The sequence below is a fragment of the Haemorhous mexicanus genome, chromosome 30 (genome assembly GCF_027477595.1).
Source record: "Haemorhous mexicanus isolate bHaeMex1 chromosome 30, bHaeMex1.pri, whole genome shotgun sequence".
In the NCBI taxonomy this organism is placed as follows: Eukaryota; Metazoa; Chordata; class Aves; order Passeriformes; family Fringillidae; genus Haemorhous; species Haemorhous mexicanus.
The window spans coordinates 2,902,211-2,915,707 of record NC_082370.1 but is presented as its reverse complement, the minus strand read 5'-3'; the positions used below and the strand labels follow the sequence as shown (position 1 = coordinate 2,915,707).

The 13,497-nt window shown below is 57.6% G+C and overlaps 1 protein-coding gene across 7 annotated transcripts in view; it reads right to left on the bottom strand.

Annotated features, from left to right (window-relative positions):
• The window catches only part of TACC1 (transforming acidic coiled-coil containing protein 1), a 34,600-nt gene that overhangs the window by 9,945 nt on the left and 11,158 nt on the right, over positions 1-13,497 (bottom strand). For all 7 annotated transcript variants that reach the window (XR_009489792.1, XR_009489793.1, XM_059870754.1 and 4 more), the window contains 4 exons: positions 6,903-7,896; positions 3,875-3,935; positions 3,430-3,628; positions 1,115-1,170 (listed from right to left, as the gene is read on the bottom strand). Coding sequence is in view for 5 of the 7 variants with exons in the window: in XM_059870754.1 (XP_059726737.1) it covers positions 1,115-1,170; positions 3,430-3,628; positions 3,875-3,935; positions 6,903-7,896 (1,310 nt within the window). In the remaining 2 variants the exon portion in view is untranslated. The remainder of the gene's footprint in view (positions 1-1,114; positions 1,171-3,429; positions 3,629-3,874; positions 3,936-6,902; positions 7,897-13,497) is intronic.

Sequence of the window (13,497 nt, the reverse complement as noted above, 5' to 3'; positions counted from 1 at the left end):
CCCAGCACTGCTCCTGTCTGTCCCCAGCACTGCTCCTGTCTGTCCCCTCCCTCCCTGTCCCCAGCACTGCTCCCCTCTGTCCCCAGCACTGCTCCTGTCCCCAGCACTGCTCCTGTCTGTCCCCAGCACTGCTCCTGTCCCCAGCACTGCTCCTGTCTGTCCCCAGCACTGCTCCTGTCCCCAGCACTGCTCCTGTCTGTCCCCTCCCTCCCTGTCCCCAGCACTGCTCCCTCCCTGTCCCCAGCACTGCTCCTGTCCCCAGCACTGCTCCTGTCCCCAGCACTGCTCCTGCCTGTCCCCAGCACTGCTCCTGTCCCCAGCACTGCTCCTGTCCCCAGCACTGCTCCTGTCTGTCCCCAGCACTGCTCCTGTCCCCAGCACTGCTCCTGCCTCTCCCCAGCACTGCTCCTGCCTGTCCCCAGCACTGCTCCTGTCCCCAGCACTGCTCCTGCCTGTCCCCAGCACTGCTCCTGCCTGTCCCCAGCACTGCTCCTGCCTGTCCCCAGCACTGCTCCTGCCTGTCCCCAGCACTGCTCCTGCCTGTCCCCAGCACTGCTCCTGTCCCCAGCACTGCTCCTGTCCCCAGCACTGCTCCTGCCTGTCCCCAGCACTGCTCCCTGCCTGTCCCCAGCACTGCTCCTGTCCCCAGCACTGCTCCTGCCTGTCCCCAGCACTGCTCCTGTCCCCAGTACTGCTCCTGTCTGTCCCCAGTACTGCTCCCTGCCTGTCCCCAGCACTGCTCCTGCCTGTCCCCAGTATTGCTCCTGTCCCCAGCACTGCTCCTGTCTGTCCCCTCCCTCCCTGTCCCCAGCACTGCTCCTGCCTGTCCCCAGCACTGCTCCCTGCCTGTCCCCAGCACTGCTCCTGTCCCCAGCACTGCTCCTGTCCCCAGCACTGCTCCTGTCCCCAGCACTGCTCCCCCCTGTCCCTTCCCTCCCTCCCCCCTCCCTGCCTCCCCCTCCCCGTGCCCACCCAGGAGGATCTGTCTCTGCCAGGCTCCTCCAGGCCTGCTGGGAAATCTCTGCTATTTTTATCAAGTCCCTGCGTGGGCTCGTCAAGAATTTTACCTCCCAAAGAAACTCATTTCAGAAAGGAGAAAGAGAGAGGCACTCACAGGGAAGATGCCAGGCCCTCCCTTTTCCATCTGCTTGCAGATCTCCTTTTCAAAACCTAGACAATGAAACACAACCTTTAGTCGATTTGGAAACAGCACCCTGGGCACACACAGATTTTCTGAGACAGAGAGGGTCCCTCTGAGCCTCCCCATCCCCTGAGCTTCCCCCCCCAAAGGCCCCTTTGCCCCCAGCTCCTGCCCTTGCTGGAATCATTTTGGTGGAAAAGCTCTCAAAGACCACGGAGTCCCCAGCACTGCCAAGGTCACCACTAAACCCTGTCCCCAGGGGCCACAACGTGCACCCTGCCAGCCTTCCAGCACTCCTGGAGTGGGAACCAACACTCCCCTCTGGTGGCAGCTCAGCCTGTGCCCATGTCCCTAGGCTGGGACCACCATGTGGTGGCAGATCAGCCTGTGCCCATGTCCCCAGGGCTGGGACCACCATGTGGTGGCAGTTCAGCCTGTGCCCATGTCCCCAGGGCTGGGACCACCATGTGGTGGCAGCTCAGCCTGTGCCCATGTCCCCAGGCTGGGACCACCATGTGGTGGCAGTCCAGCCTGTGCCCATGTCCCCAGGGCTGGGACCACCATGTGGTGGCAGATCAGCCTGTGCCCATGTCCCCAGGGCTGGGACCACCATGTGGTGGCAGTCCAGCCTGTGCCCATGTCCCCAGGGCTGAGGGGGAGGAGAAGGCCCAGGATGTCCTGCACTTCAGCAGGGTGCTGGGACAGAGCAGCTGCTCAGAGCACCCCAGAGCACCAGCCCCCCTCATCCCTGGTGCTCCAGGAGAGCTCTGAAGGAGGAGATGCTCACACAGAGATCCTGGCACCCTCCTGGTGCCATTCTGGGTGCCTCTACAAGGCCTGGGGTGGTTGTACCCCCATTGTCCCCTGCCTGCCTTTCCCTTGTCCCCTGCTGCAGCCACTGGGACAAACTGGGGGACAGGGCTCAGCCCCAGGTGCTGGCACCAGCACCAGCCCATGCCAGCCAGTCCCAACACCCTCCAAAGGAGCTGCCACATGGCCCCTGCTGCTCTTAACAGCAGAGGAGATAAAAATCATCTCCCTCATCTGCAAGGCGTGGCACAGCCTGAGCTGGGGACACTCTGCCTCACAGGAGGGACACCCCAACCTAGGGGACACCCTGACTGGGGACACCCTGCCTCACAGGACACCCCAACCTAGGGGACACCCTGACTGGGGACACTCTGCCTCACAGGAGGGACACCCCAACCTAGGGGACACCCTGACTGGGGACACCCTGCCTCACAGGACACCCCGACCTGCAGGCAGGTGCTGCCTCAGGTAGCCTGAGGGGTAATTTATGGGCCACACAACTGCAGACACGATTCTTGTGCTACCCAGGCAGAGAACAGCGTGTTCAGAGCTCAGCTTGGAGAGGAAGGAGGCAATGTGACACTGCACACCTCCCATGCTTCCCTCCACTTATCCCAGTGCCAGCAGCTGCACCCCCAGCTCCCACCCCATCCCTGCAGAGAGCACCGAGCCCCTGCACCTGCCTGGCCCTCTGAGAGCAGCAGCAATAAATAAACCCTCCAGCCTCTCCCCTGACTGTCAGATTTTCCTCCCCTGAGGACAAAGGACCATTCTCCACGGAGCTGGCAGCCCAGCACAGCCATCAGGAGAAATGATTAATGGGTTCCTGCAAAGGGAAGGCTGCAACCCCCCCGTGGAGATTTCTCCTGCTTGCACCTAGGACTTGGCTATTGATTAAATGTCATGTTGCCTGGCTTTTAATTATTTTGTAATGGCTTGGTCAGAGAGGCTAATTACGTGGGAAACTGACGGCAGAATTCCACCAGGAGCAATAATTGGGTCTGCGTGGGCATTATTGAGATCTCCATCAACCACAGCCCTGGGCCAGGACTCCAGGTCCTGGCAGCTCTGCTGCAGGGCTCTAAACAGGGACCTAAACAGGGACCCTACAGCCCAGGAGTCAGGGCAGGATGCTCAGAATGGACATTGCTCTGCTCAGCACAGAGCACTGGGGGCAGGGGGGCACTGCCAGGGAGCACCACGGGGAGGGAACCTCGTGCCCGAGCCACATCCCACTGCAGCATCGTGGGGAGAGTGCTCTGTACCCAAAGTCTAAATAAACACAGCCTGGACCATCGTTTTCCATGCTGGAAAAGTGCAGGAAAGCAATGGGAATTCCATGAGAACCTGCAGCAGCCTTTAGCCCTGTCAGTGTAAATAAACTCTGATGAGGCTGCAGCACCAATTCCTTGCCAGAGGCTCCCTGGGGGCAGTCACAGCACATTCCCAGAGCTGAAGGCAAGCAGGGTGTTCCTCACCTGCCTCTGCTCTGTGCTTCCCTGCAGACACAGGCACGTTGGAGCACTCAAAGTACTCCAGGTCATCTTCTGCCTCAGCCTTCTTCTCCAGCCCCGCTGGTTTCTGCGTGGAGCTGGTGGAGGCCAGCTTCTCCTCATCAGTGGCACGTCCATCCCGGTTTGCAAGGTCTGGGATTTCTGAGATCAACACTCCTTCACCCTGCAGGACCAAAACACGCAGTTAGGCAAGATCTGCAGGGATCAGCCCACCAGGGGAGCAGCTGGATACTGCACAGAAAGCATGGAAGGCTTCAAATCCACAGGGGAGCTGCTCCTCCCTCCCTCCCCATCAGGAACTGCCCACAGGGAAGATGCCAGCCTGAAGCTCAGCCAGCCCAGCCCTCCCCAGCACCCTGTGCCCAGCACCCTGTGCCCAGCCTGCAGCTCTGGGGTGACACCCCCCTACCTGAGCGCTGATGTCCAGGACCAGGGGCTGCGCCTCGTGCTGCTTCACCTTGCAGCCGCTCCTGCAGGAGAGAGGAGCAGCAGCTGAGGGGGGTTCAGGGGCAGGGAGGGGGATGTGGGGTGCGTGCCAGACAGCCCAAGCAGGGGGAGGCAGTCCCAGCACCAGCGTTGCACCCACCACGTGCCAGCACCCCACTCACCAGTGAACACCGAGGCAGAGCAACTTCTGGGAGGAACAGAAGGAACAGGCAAACAAAAGACACGACTACACAGAAGTTGGGTTTGTCTGTGAGGTGTTTATTCCTGAGGAAGGGAAGGAGCAGAGCAAGGACCCCAAGAGGTTGAAGGCAAGAGAGGCACTGCCAAGGAGCTGGCACAGAAGGATCGCCCTCGCCCTGCGTGTCCAGCGCCATGGCACCCCTGGCTTCAGTGCAAGTCGACTTTCTGCAGGAAGAACCATGTCCAGGCTGTCTCATGCCTTGTGCCTGCAGCTGGAAGTTTGTCTGGGACCTCTCCACAGCATCCACATCTCCCAGGTGAGTCAGGCCAGCACGGCCAGGGCAGGGTGCTGTGCCTTGAACCAACGCTCCGCCTGGCGCAAACGCTGCCCCGAGGAGAGGAGCCCCTCGGGTGGGATCTTTAGCCCAAGGAGGTCTTGCAGGTGGTCTCCTCAGCCTTCAGGGAGGAGGCTGTCCTTGGAACTTCATCCCATGTTCCTGAAGACACCCATCCAGAGGCCATCTGTGCAGGGCTGCAGGCACGGCCGCATCCCCACGCACCGGGCGTCGGCCCAGCGCAGGCACAGCCCCAGTGGGAACGTGGGTGGGACAGCACGAGCTCTTCTCCTGCATCTCACCCCCTCACACTCCTCACTCGGGGACCTCCCAGCCTCGTGGCCATGTCTGACCCCCCAGGAGACGCTTGCTGAGCTGGAACAGCTCGTGTGACAGCCACTGCAGGGACCTGGGGAGGGATCCCAGCCTCCAGGCACAGGCAAAGGCTCCAGCAGGACTGCAGGGAGCTGCTCCCAGGTTCCTGGAGCTGCCCCCAGCCTCTGGCAGTGTCCAGCCCCCCCAGCCCACCCCACACAAGCACTGCAGAGCACGAGGAGCGACGTGGGGCACACGGAGCTGTCTCTGCACGCTGCCATGCACACCTGGCTCACACTGAAGAATTGCTCTGCACTGGTTTTCTCCCTCACGCCCTGCCACGAGCAAGACAAACCTGTCATGTCCTCACCCTCCTCTTTTCTGCACCCTCTCCTGTGCCAGGGTTATCCCATCACCTGGCAGCTGGTTTGAGCTCCCCCCAGCAAAAAGAAAACAGCTCTGGATTGCACAAAAACCTGCTGCCCCTCCACGAGCTGAAGCCTTTGAGCACTTGTCCACCATCAGAAGACGCTGCAAGGCGGCATGCTGCAAGGACAAGCACAGGCGTGTGCCTCCAGTGCAGCTCAGCTCAGCTCAGCTCTTGTCCCTCACTCCCAGGCACTCACCAGGCCAGGCCACCCTGGGGACCCCGCCACACAAACCAGACAGCAGAGAGCACAAGTCAAAGGGCAGAAGGAGCCAGCATGCCATGGAGACAGTGGGGCAGCACGCACCCAGAGAGAGGACAAAAACAGCAAAGGAAAAGAAAAGGAATACAGGAGAGAGTACTTACAACAGAAAACAGAGAAATTTCACTTGCTCAGTAGTCCTGATGCACCAAAGCACGGACAGGGAGAGAGACAGACAGATGGAGAGAAGAAGAGTGTGTGAAAAGACCTGAAGAAGAGTGTGTGAAAAGATCTGGATGTTAACTCTGCTCTGAGAAGCACAGTGAGCTGCCTAGCTCAGTCTGGGCACACACACACACAGGACACTGATCCTGCCTCTGCTGCCCACGGCAGCAGGGTGAGATCCAAACACAAACCTCACTGCCTGGGCAATTCCCTGCTGTGGGGTGAGATCCAAACACAAACCTCCCTGCCTGGGCAATTCCCTGCTGTGGGGTGAGATCCAAACACAAACCTCACTGCCTGGGCAATTCCCTGCTGTGGGGTGAGATCCAAACACAAACCTCACTGCCTGGGCAATTCCCTGCTGTGGGGTGAGATCCAAACACAAACCTCACTGCCTGGGCAATTCCCTGCTGTGGGGGGAGATCCAAACACAAACCTCACTGCCTGGGCAATTCCCTGCTGTGGGGGGAGATCCAAACACAAACCTCACTGCCTGGGCAATTCTCTGCTGCCTGTGCTGCTCCAAGGTGGCAGAGAGAGAGCAGAGAATTCCCTGCTGCTTCTGAGAGAGAGCAAAGAATTCCCTGCTGCTTCCCCTCCCCACAGGCTCTGCTCACAGCCACACACGGATCACCACCTCTTGCAAATTTTTTATCTACTCTCTGTAAGGATTTCCTGGACAAAACATTCAACACAGCCTGATTTTTGCCTGTGAGGTTTTCTCTTTCACTGTTAAAACCCACTATCTAATTTTCTCACTGGAGAACCCTCAGAAGAGTGAGAGACTGCCTGTCCAACCTGTTCTCTTTCTCTGACATAAAGCAGAAACTTGGTGGCAGCTCACAAAATGTCTCAGCTACATTTGACCAGCCACACCTGCATCCACCAGCTCCTGCACATCCCTGCACAAGTCCAGCACACACCTGAGCTCCAGCCTCCCCTGCAGGTTTCCTCTGACACCACATCTACACCCTGAGCCACCAGCTGGACCCCCAAGGGGCTTCCAAAGAGGTGATCCTGCAAGCAGGTCCCAATCCAGCCTTCCCTTGGGACTCAGGACACTCCAGAACCTCAGTCCCTCTGCTCCCACAGTGGTACTGACAGGCACAGGAGGATAAAACTGAGCCACCAGCAGAGCCTGAGGTGCACAGCAGGATCTGGGGCTGGCTCAGGAGGCACCAGGGCAGGAGCACTGCCACCACCATCACCACCACCATCACCATCATCACCACCACCAGTGCAGCTCGGCCTGCCCAGGGGGAGCACGGGGGGGCTGCAGCCCCAGCTCTGACACACTGGCACTCACGTTATCAGGCGTGACTTGGGCTTCTTGGGGGAGTCTCTGCCTTTCAGGGCATCGTCCTGCATCTCCAGAGTCTGAGATTCCAGGATTTCATTGAGGCTGTTGTCTGCAGTGGAGCAAGAGTCAGCGTCGCTGCTGGCAAGCGTCTTGGTGGGCTTGAATGGATCCATGGAGTCAAAGTTATTGGGGTCAAACTGGTAAGAGCCCTTGGGGAGAACTGGTGAATTTTGCAGTGCTGAGCTGCCACTGAGAGAGTTGAGGCTGGGGCTGTCCCAGCCTGTGGGACCCAGCTGGGAGGAGCCCCGGGGGGGCTCTCGGGGACCCCTCTCTGCATCCTCAGCTGCTCTCTTGGGGGACTCTCTGTGTCTCTTCGGTGTCAGCTTGCTGGCTGGGATCCTGCTGCCCCTCCTGGGTGAAGCTGGCTTGGCCTCCACACTCTCCCTGGCCTCTGTAGAATCAGCTCCAGGTTTCAGGAGCTGCCCTGGGGCCTCCAGAGCAGGGTCCCCTCCCAGCTCACTGGGATGGGGGAGGCATTGTGGGGCTGCTGGGGCACAGCTCTGCAGCTGGCAGGCCCCTGCCACAAAGGGGCTCACACTCCTGTCGTGCTGCTCGGGGTCAAGCTGGCTGTCTTCTGTGGCTTCATCTGTTTTCCTCCCCAGTGAAGGTGTTTTCCCTTTCCCGAGCTGCTCCTGGCCCAGGGCATCACCCCTCAGCTCCACCAGCCCCGTGCCAGTGTCCCCTCCTGGCATGGCCCGCTCCCAGGGGGCTGTGCCCACATGGGGCACAGGCTCCACAGCAGAGTGCCCAGGGTCAGCCTGGCAGCCCAGCCTGGCCAAGGGCTGCATCAGGGGTGACTTGTCAGGCTCAGTTTCCCCTTTAGCATCCAAACTGGCTTTAGGGGCTCCAATCTCTGGTTGAGCCTCATCTTTGGGGTGCTTCCCAGGCGAGCTGTCCCAGTGGGCTTCCCCTACCAGCAGGTCACCATGGCCACCTGGCTCTGGAAAGATAAAAGGAGATGGTTAAACCCTGACCTGCAGTGCACTTCCCTCCAGAGGGCTTTCTGTTCCCTCCTCACAGCTGCTCCAGGGTTGGATTTTACGGGGGATCCACTGACTCAGAGCTCAGCTTCCCTCCTGCCACACCACATGGGCAGAGTTAAAAATCAGTGAGAAGGGCTCAGGGATGCACAGCACGAGGCAACAGCACAAAATGTGAACCAGCAGGCCCCAGGGAGAAGGGCAATGGGAAGGTGTGCTCAGTGAAGGAGCAGGCCCTGGCTGCAGGAGGGATCTGGGGCTGCAGGGCTGGACACTCCTGCCTGGAGAAGCTGCCCCACACAAGCTCCTCTCCACCTGCAGAAACCCTGCTGTAGTCACACCAGGCTCTCCACACTGCTGCCAGCATCTCCTAATGACAAATCCTGATCCATGACTTAATCACCATTACTCCAATCCTTTCCCCTCAATCCTTTTACTGTTTAATCTTTTCTTTGACATCAAGGGATGGAGAAGATCTTTTATCTACTGGGGCACCCTGAAAGCAGCATCCACCAAGCACCCAGAGCCAGGCCTGTGGTGCAGGTGTGCCAAGGCACAAGAGGACAAACATCAGCTGTTTGTCCTGCACCTGCACCAGGCACAACTGCACAGACTGCTGGAGAAGGTGAGACAGGATGGGATGCCCAGCACCCATCAGGGAGCCCGTGGGACCTGCAGCCCTCACAGGCACCTCTCTGGGGAGACACAATCAGGTCCTGCAAGGGCAGAACAGAACCAGTGCTCTCCTCCCAAGGACCAAACTGGTTTGAAAACCTGGCTGGGAAGAGCAGCCTGGGTGATGAAGAGCTTGTACCAGGGAAATCTGCCTGTCCCTGCCCTGGAACAGAGGGGACAGCTGCACAGGGGAGTCACCTCCAGCATCCCCCCTGTTTGGCAGGGGGACACCAACCACCTGCTCCCACAAACCCCCATCCCTGAGCACCCAGGAGAGCTTTTTCCTATCACCAGGCATTTGCAACCAGCTCATGTGTGCTGGTAACAGAGCGAGGCTGGCAGAGGAACAGGGAATCAGGCAAATATCTGGTCCCAGGACTGATCCAGGACGTGCAGCCAACAATCCTGACTCAGTTGATGGCTCGTGGTTAGCATAATTGATCCCCAGGATGCTAAAAGCCATGAAAATGAATCATGAGGGTCTGTGTCCTCCCTGAGACTGCAAAAATGCTTCCTCTGACTGCAAAAAAAAAAAGCTCCCTCCAAGTAGACATTGCCTTGATGCCCCAGAAAATGCATCAGTAAACACAAATCCAGTGGATGAGTACTTGGAGTGCAGCCAGGAAACAGTCTGAGGCAGCGCCTGGCAGGCCTTCCCATCATTAGGAACCAGGCTAACCTCCTTAACAGACCCCAAAGAAAACTTTATTACACTTGCTGTGCTGCTCAGCTGTTTGAAGCCTTCCTGAGACAGCCCTGAATAGAAGAACAGACTTCAAAGTCAGGGCAAAAGGACTATTTAAGTGCATTCTGCCTTCCCAGCAGAAGGTTTGGCAGCTGCTGTTCTCACAGACATGAGCCCATCCTGGTTTCTAACCCAAGCAATGAGTAATTACTCCTTGAATAACAAGCAGCCAAGCACACAAACTGCCTCTCCATGCTGTGGTGTCTCCAGGCTGGGGAGCAAAGGAGCGTGTGGCCATAGCTCAGAATGGTTTTCCCACAAAAAGCAGAAGCAGCACCCAGCCAGCTTCTCCAGCTCTGTGATTCCCTCATTTTCTGCACCCAGGAGTGCTCAGCTGCTCAGCCCCTCCCGTAGCCAGTGTGAGAGCTGAGGAACTGGGCTATACTGGGAGGCAGGAGGCGCAGGCTCAGGTGCTGGTTTTGGAAATCTTCTGCAGCAGAAATGTCCCTCCTGCAAGCTCAGGGCTGGTTTCCCCTAGTTCCTCCCCCTCTACATTTTTTCTGCCTCCATCAGCAGCGTGTTCCTGCAGGAACAATGACACAGGACGCAGAAAGCTGAAGCCCCTTCCTCGGGGGCTCTCTGCCCAAACCCCCACGGCTGCCCAGCCCTGACAATACCTCAGCGCAGCCCTGGCTCTCCTCAGGGAGCCCTCCCCAAGCCCAGCATGCTGCCTGCAGCTCTCCCTGCTCCTCCTGAGTGCTCCCCCAGCCCCAGCCCCAGGCAGTCACGTTGTGAGCAGCCCTGCTGGCTCTGCACGTACTCCCTGGGCTCGTGGCTCCTGCCAGGAAAACTTGTCCCCCACTCCTGCAGCTGTCCCCCAGCCCTCTCACTGCTCAAATCCTCCTTCTGGGCCAAATCTGTGCTGAGCAGCCCAGGAGAAGGCGGGCTGGCAGCCACGGACCACACACAGCTCTGCCCCTTCCAGAGCATCCCAGCTGATGCCTCACTGCACATCCCAGAGAGGTGACCCTGAGGTGGCCCATCCTGTGGCATTCACATTTTTTGGAAAAACCCCTTTGCTCAGGATTTTTCTCCTGGGAAGCTGAGAAGCCTCAGAAAAAAAAAAAAGAAAGAAAACATTAATTATCTGATTTGCTTCTCCTGTGTTTTACTCCTTTAGAATGTGTTTAGAGCTTGTTTACCAGCAAGTAATTGTTTCATTAAATTTCTAGTGGGACTGTTTTGACTCAATGGCCAATCTCTGCCAAGCTGTGTCGAGAGTCACGAGTTTTCATTATTATCTTTTTAACCTTCTGTAAGTATACTTCCTGTATTCTTTAGTATAGTTTAGTATAATATTCTTTAATAAGAGTTTAGTATAACAATACTTTAATATAGTATCACAAAATAGTAAATTAGCCTTCTAAAAACATGGAGTCAGAATCATGATTCCTTCCTTTGTCTAAGGGAAACCCAAACACAATCCTGTCCCACCTCTGGCCCTGCACCCTGCAGCAGGGGACAGTCCCAGCATGGGCACTGGCAGAGCATGGCACACAGTGACCCCAGGCTCTGTCCCAAACACAGCCCAGGGCACGCTGGATCTCACCCACACCCGCTGTCCTGGCCGTGCTCAGGCTGCAAACCTGCTCTACACGCAGCTGAGTACCTGCAAGGGATGCTACAAAGTGAAAACAGAGATTTTTTACTTTCTAAAGAAAACCAGGCAGGGCAGTCTGGCACCGCAGCAACAGACGCGTTTTGCCTCTGCACTGTAATTGCTTTGCTTGTCTTCCTCGGGCTGAAATTAAACACAAACACCGACTTAAACAGCTTTCCAACATGCCATCCCTCAAACCAAGCAGGAGCACTTGGCAGGGCTGCCAGGCAAAGGCTCAGAGCCCTTTCCATCCCACAGGCAGCGATCCCTGTGCCAGAACAGCCCCTCCACTCTCCGAGCCTGCACTCAGCTGTGAGTCACACACTTCCCTGTCTCAGCACAGGATATCTGCCCCACACACCCAGCTCAGCCCTACACCCAGCACAGCTTTCCGTTGGTGTTTACCAGCCGTTGATCTATTTTTAAATCCATTCTGTTAAGAATTAGCATCAGAGGGAGGATGCTGCTAACGCACCGGAAAACACGTGCCCTGCATCAGGGCAGCTCCCAGCACTGATGGCTCTAAACCTGCTGCTTCTGCTCATTTCCTTGTGCAAAATATCTGCTGGCAGATGACTGGAGATAACTCGAGCAACAATGGGATAGAATTAATCCCACCATCCGAGACCACAAGAAGAAAGTGAGTGATCCTGAGTGGGCACAAACCCTCCCTGCAGCCCCCTCCAGGGCTGAATTTTTGTCCCCAAGGACAGGGTTTAACACACCAGGTCACCTCTTGGCTGTGCATGGAGCAGCCAGCCCTGGAGTCACAGCTTGTGTCATCCCTCACTCTATTTATTCCCAAGGCAGGGTGAGACTGCAACGACACAGCAGACAGTGCCTGCTCCTCGCTGTCCCTCAAGGCCAGGGGTGCATGCCTGTCCCCAGGGGCAGCCCTGGCACTGCCCCCACACAGCCCAGCAGGGAGCAGCTCTTGGTGCTGCCAAGCAGCCATTTCAGGGATTGCCTCCCTGCCACTGCTGCAACCCAGCTGCAGCCAGACCCAAGGGCTCAGGCTCCTGTGCAGCAGCAGAATGCAAAGATGAGGCCTTAACACAGGGATGGCACTGGTGGTGTGACAGCCCAGGGTGCCTCTGCACACTGCAAAGCCACCCACAGCCAGGCAATCCTTTCTCTCCACCGTTCCAGACAAACTGAGCAGACACAGCCAGAGACAGGAGCAGGGAAGGGCTGGAGCCAAGTGTGGTGGCACCAGTTTGGCTCTGCTGGCCCCAACATGCCACTCTCTGCCAGCCAGCACAGAAAAACAGCTTTTGCTGGAGATCATGCCCCCGTCTCCAGAACACTGGGAGCTTTGTGTGCAGGAGCAGATACTCCCTCACTGCTGAGCAGGAGCTGCTCATCCCAGGACAAGGGGCACAGGCACACAGGGGAACAGTGACACCCTGGAGTCTGCAGCAATGTGCTTCCCTAAGCTGTGCCAGAAATGATCCTCCTACCTGCTAGGAAAGCCTTTATCTCTCCCCCCCTTCCCAGGCATTATCCCCAAAGTAAAGATGCCCAAACCCTTCTTAAAAGGATTATTCCAAGAGCTGTGATTATTGGAAGCACGAACAGAGCTCTCCCTCCATCACAGCAGACAAACACGAGTTTTCCACGGGGATGGATGAGCACCCAGGACCACCCCAAAGCAGAACAACACCACAGGAGATGGAGAGCCACAGCATCCAGTGCCTGGGCTTCTGCACAGAAGGAGCCAAGGTCTGGACCAAGCCCATGTGCTCTGAAACCAGCCCCACAAAAAGTTCCCAGCCGCTGCTGCGAGCAGTGAAGGAAAGCACAAGGTTGGACATCACATAGCAGGGTCTGCAGCACTGAGAGGGCAGGGAATGCTCAGGATGGCCTGTCCAGGACTGCCTGAGCCACCACAAAGTGCCCTGTGCCTTGGAGAGGCTCCTGCAGAGCACCCCAGGGCTCACAAACACCCTGGCACTGCCCAGCCACCCTGCCCTGCCCTGATAACCCCCCTGTGGGCTGTTGCAGCAGGGCCAGAGCTTCAAAGCTTCCTCCCAGCAGCACAAAACCAGAGATAAACACCAAGATCAGCCACAGACACCAGCACAAACCCCTGAAGAGGAGGGAATGGAGACAGTGGGGAGCTGCTCCTCAGAAGGCCATGGGCTAATGGGGAGCCACACTCAGGGGAGCTGCAGCAGTGTGGGACAAGGGATAAACCTGCAAAGCAGCTCAGGACCCAGCAGCAAAGGAAACCCCACGCAGTTAGAGCAGATCCCCTGCAATTTCTCAAAACATGGGGTTTAGCAGCATTGAGCCCTTACATCTTTAACAGCAGCTACTCAGTGAGGACACCTGGCACCTAACTCCAAGGAAAAATGGCCTGTGCAATGAAATCCCTACCACTGACCAGCCTGGGGGACACAGACCTGGCATCCTGCCACTCTCGTGCAGGAGCCAGGGGTGAGTGACACATGAGTAAGGTCCCACGAGCCAGCAGCAGTCTGGGCAGCCCCCAGGCTGCAGAGGAAGTGCCAGAGGAACGTTTAACTGATAAAGTAATTC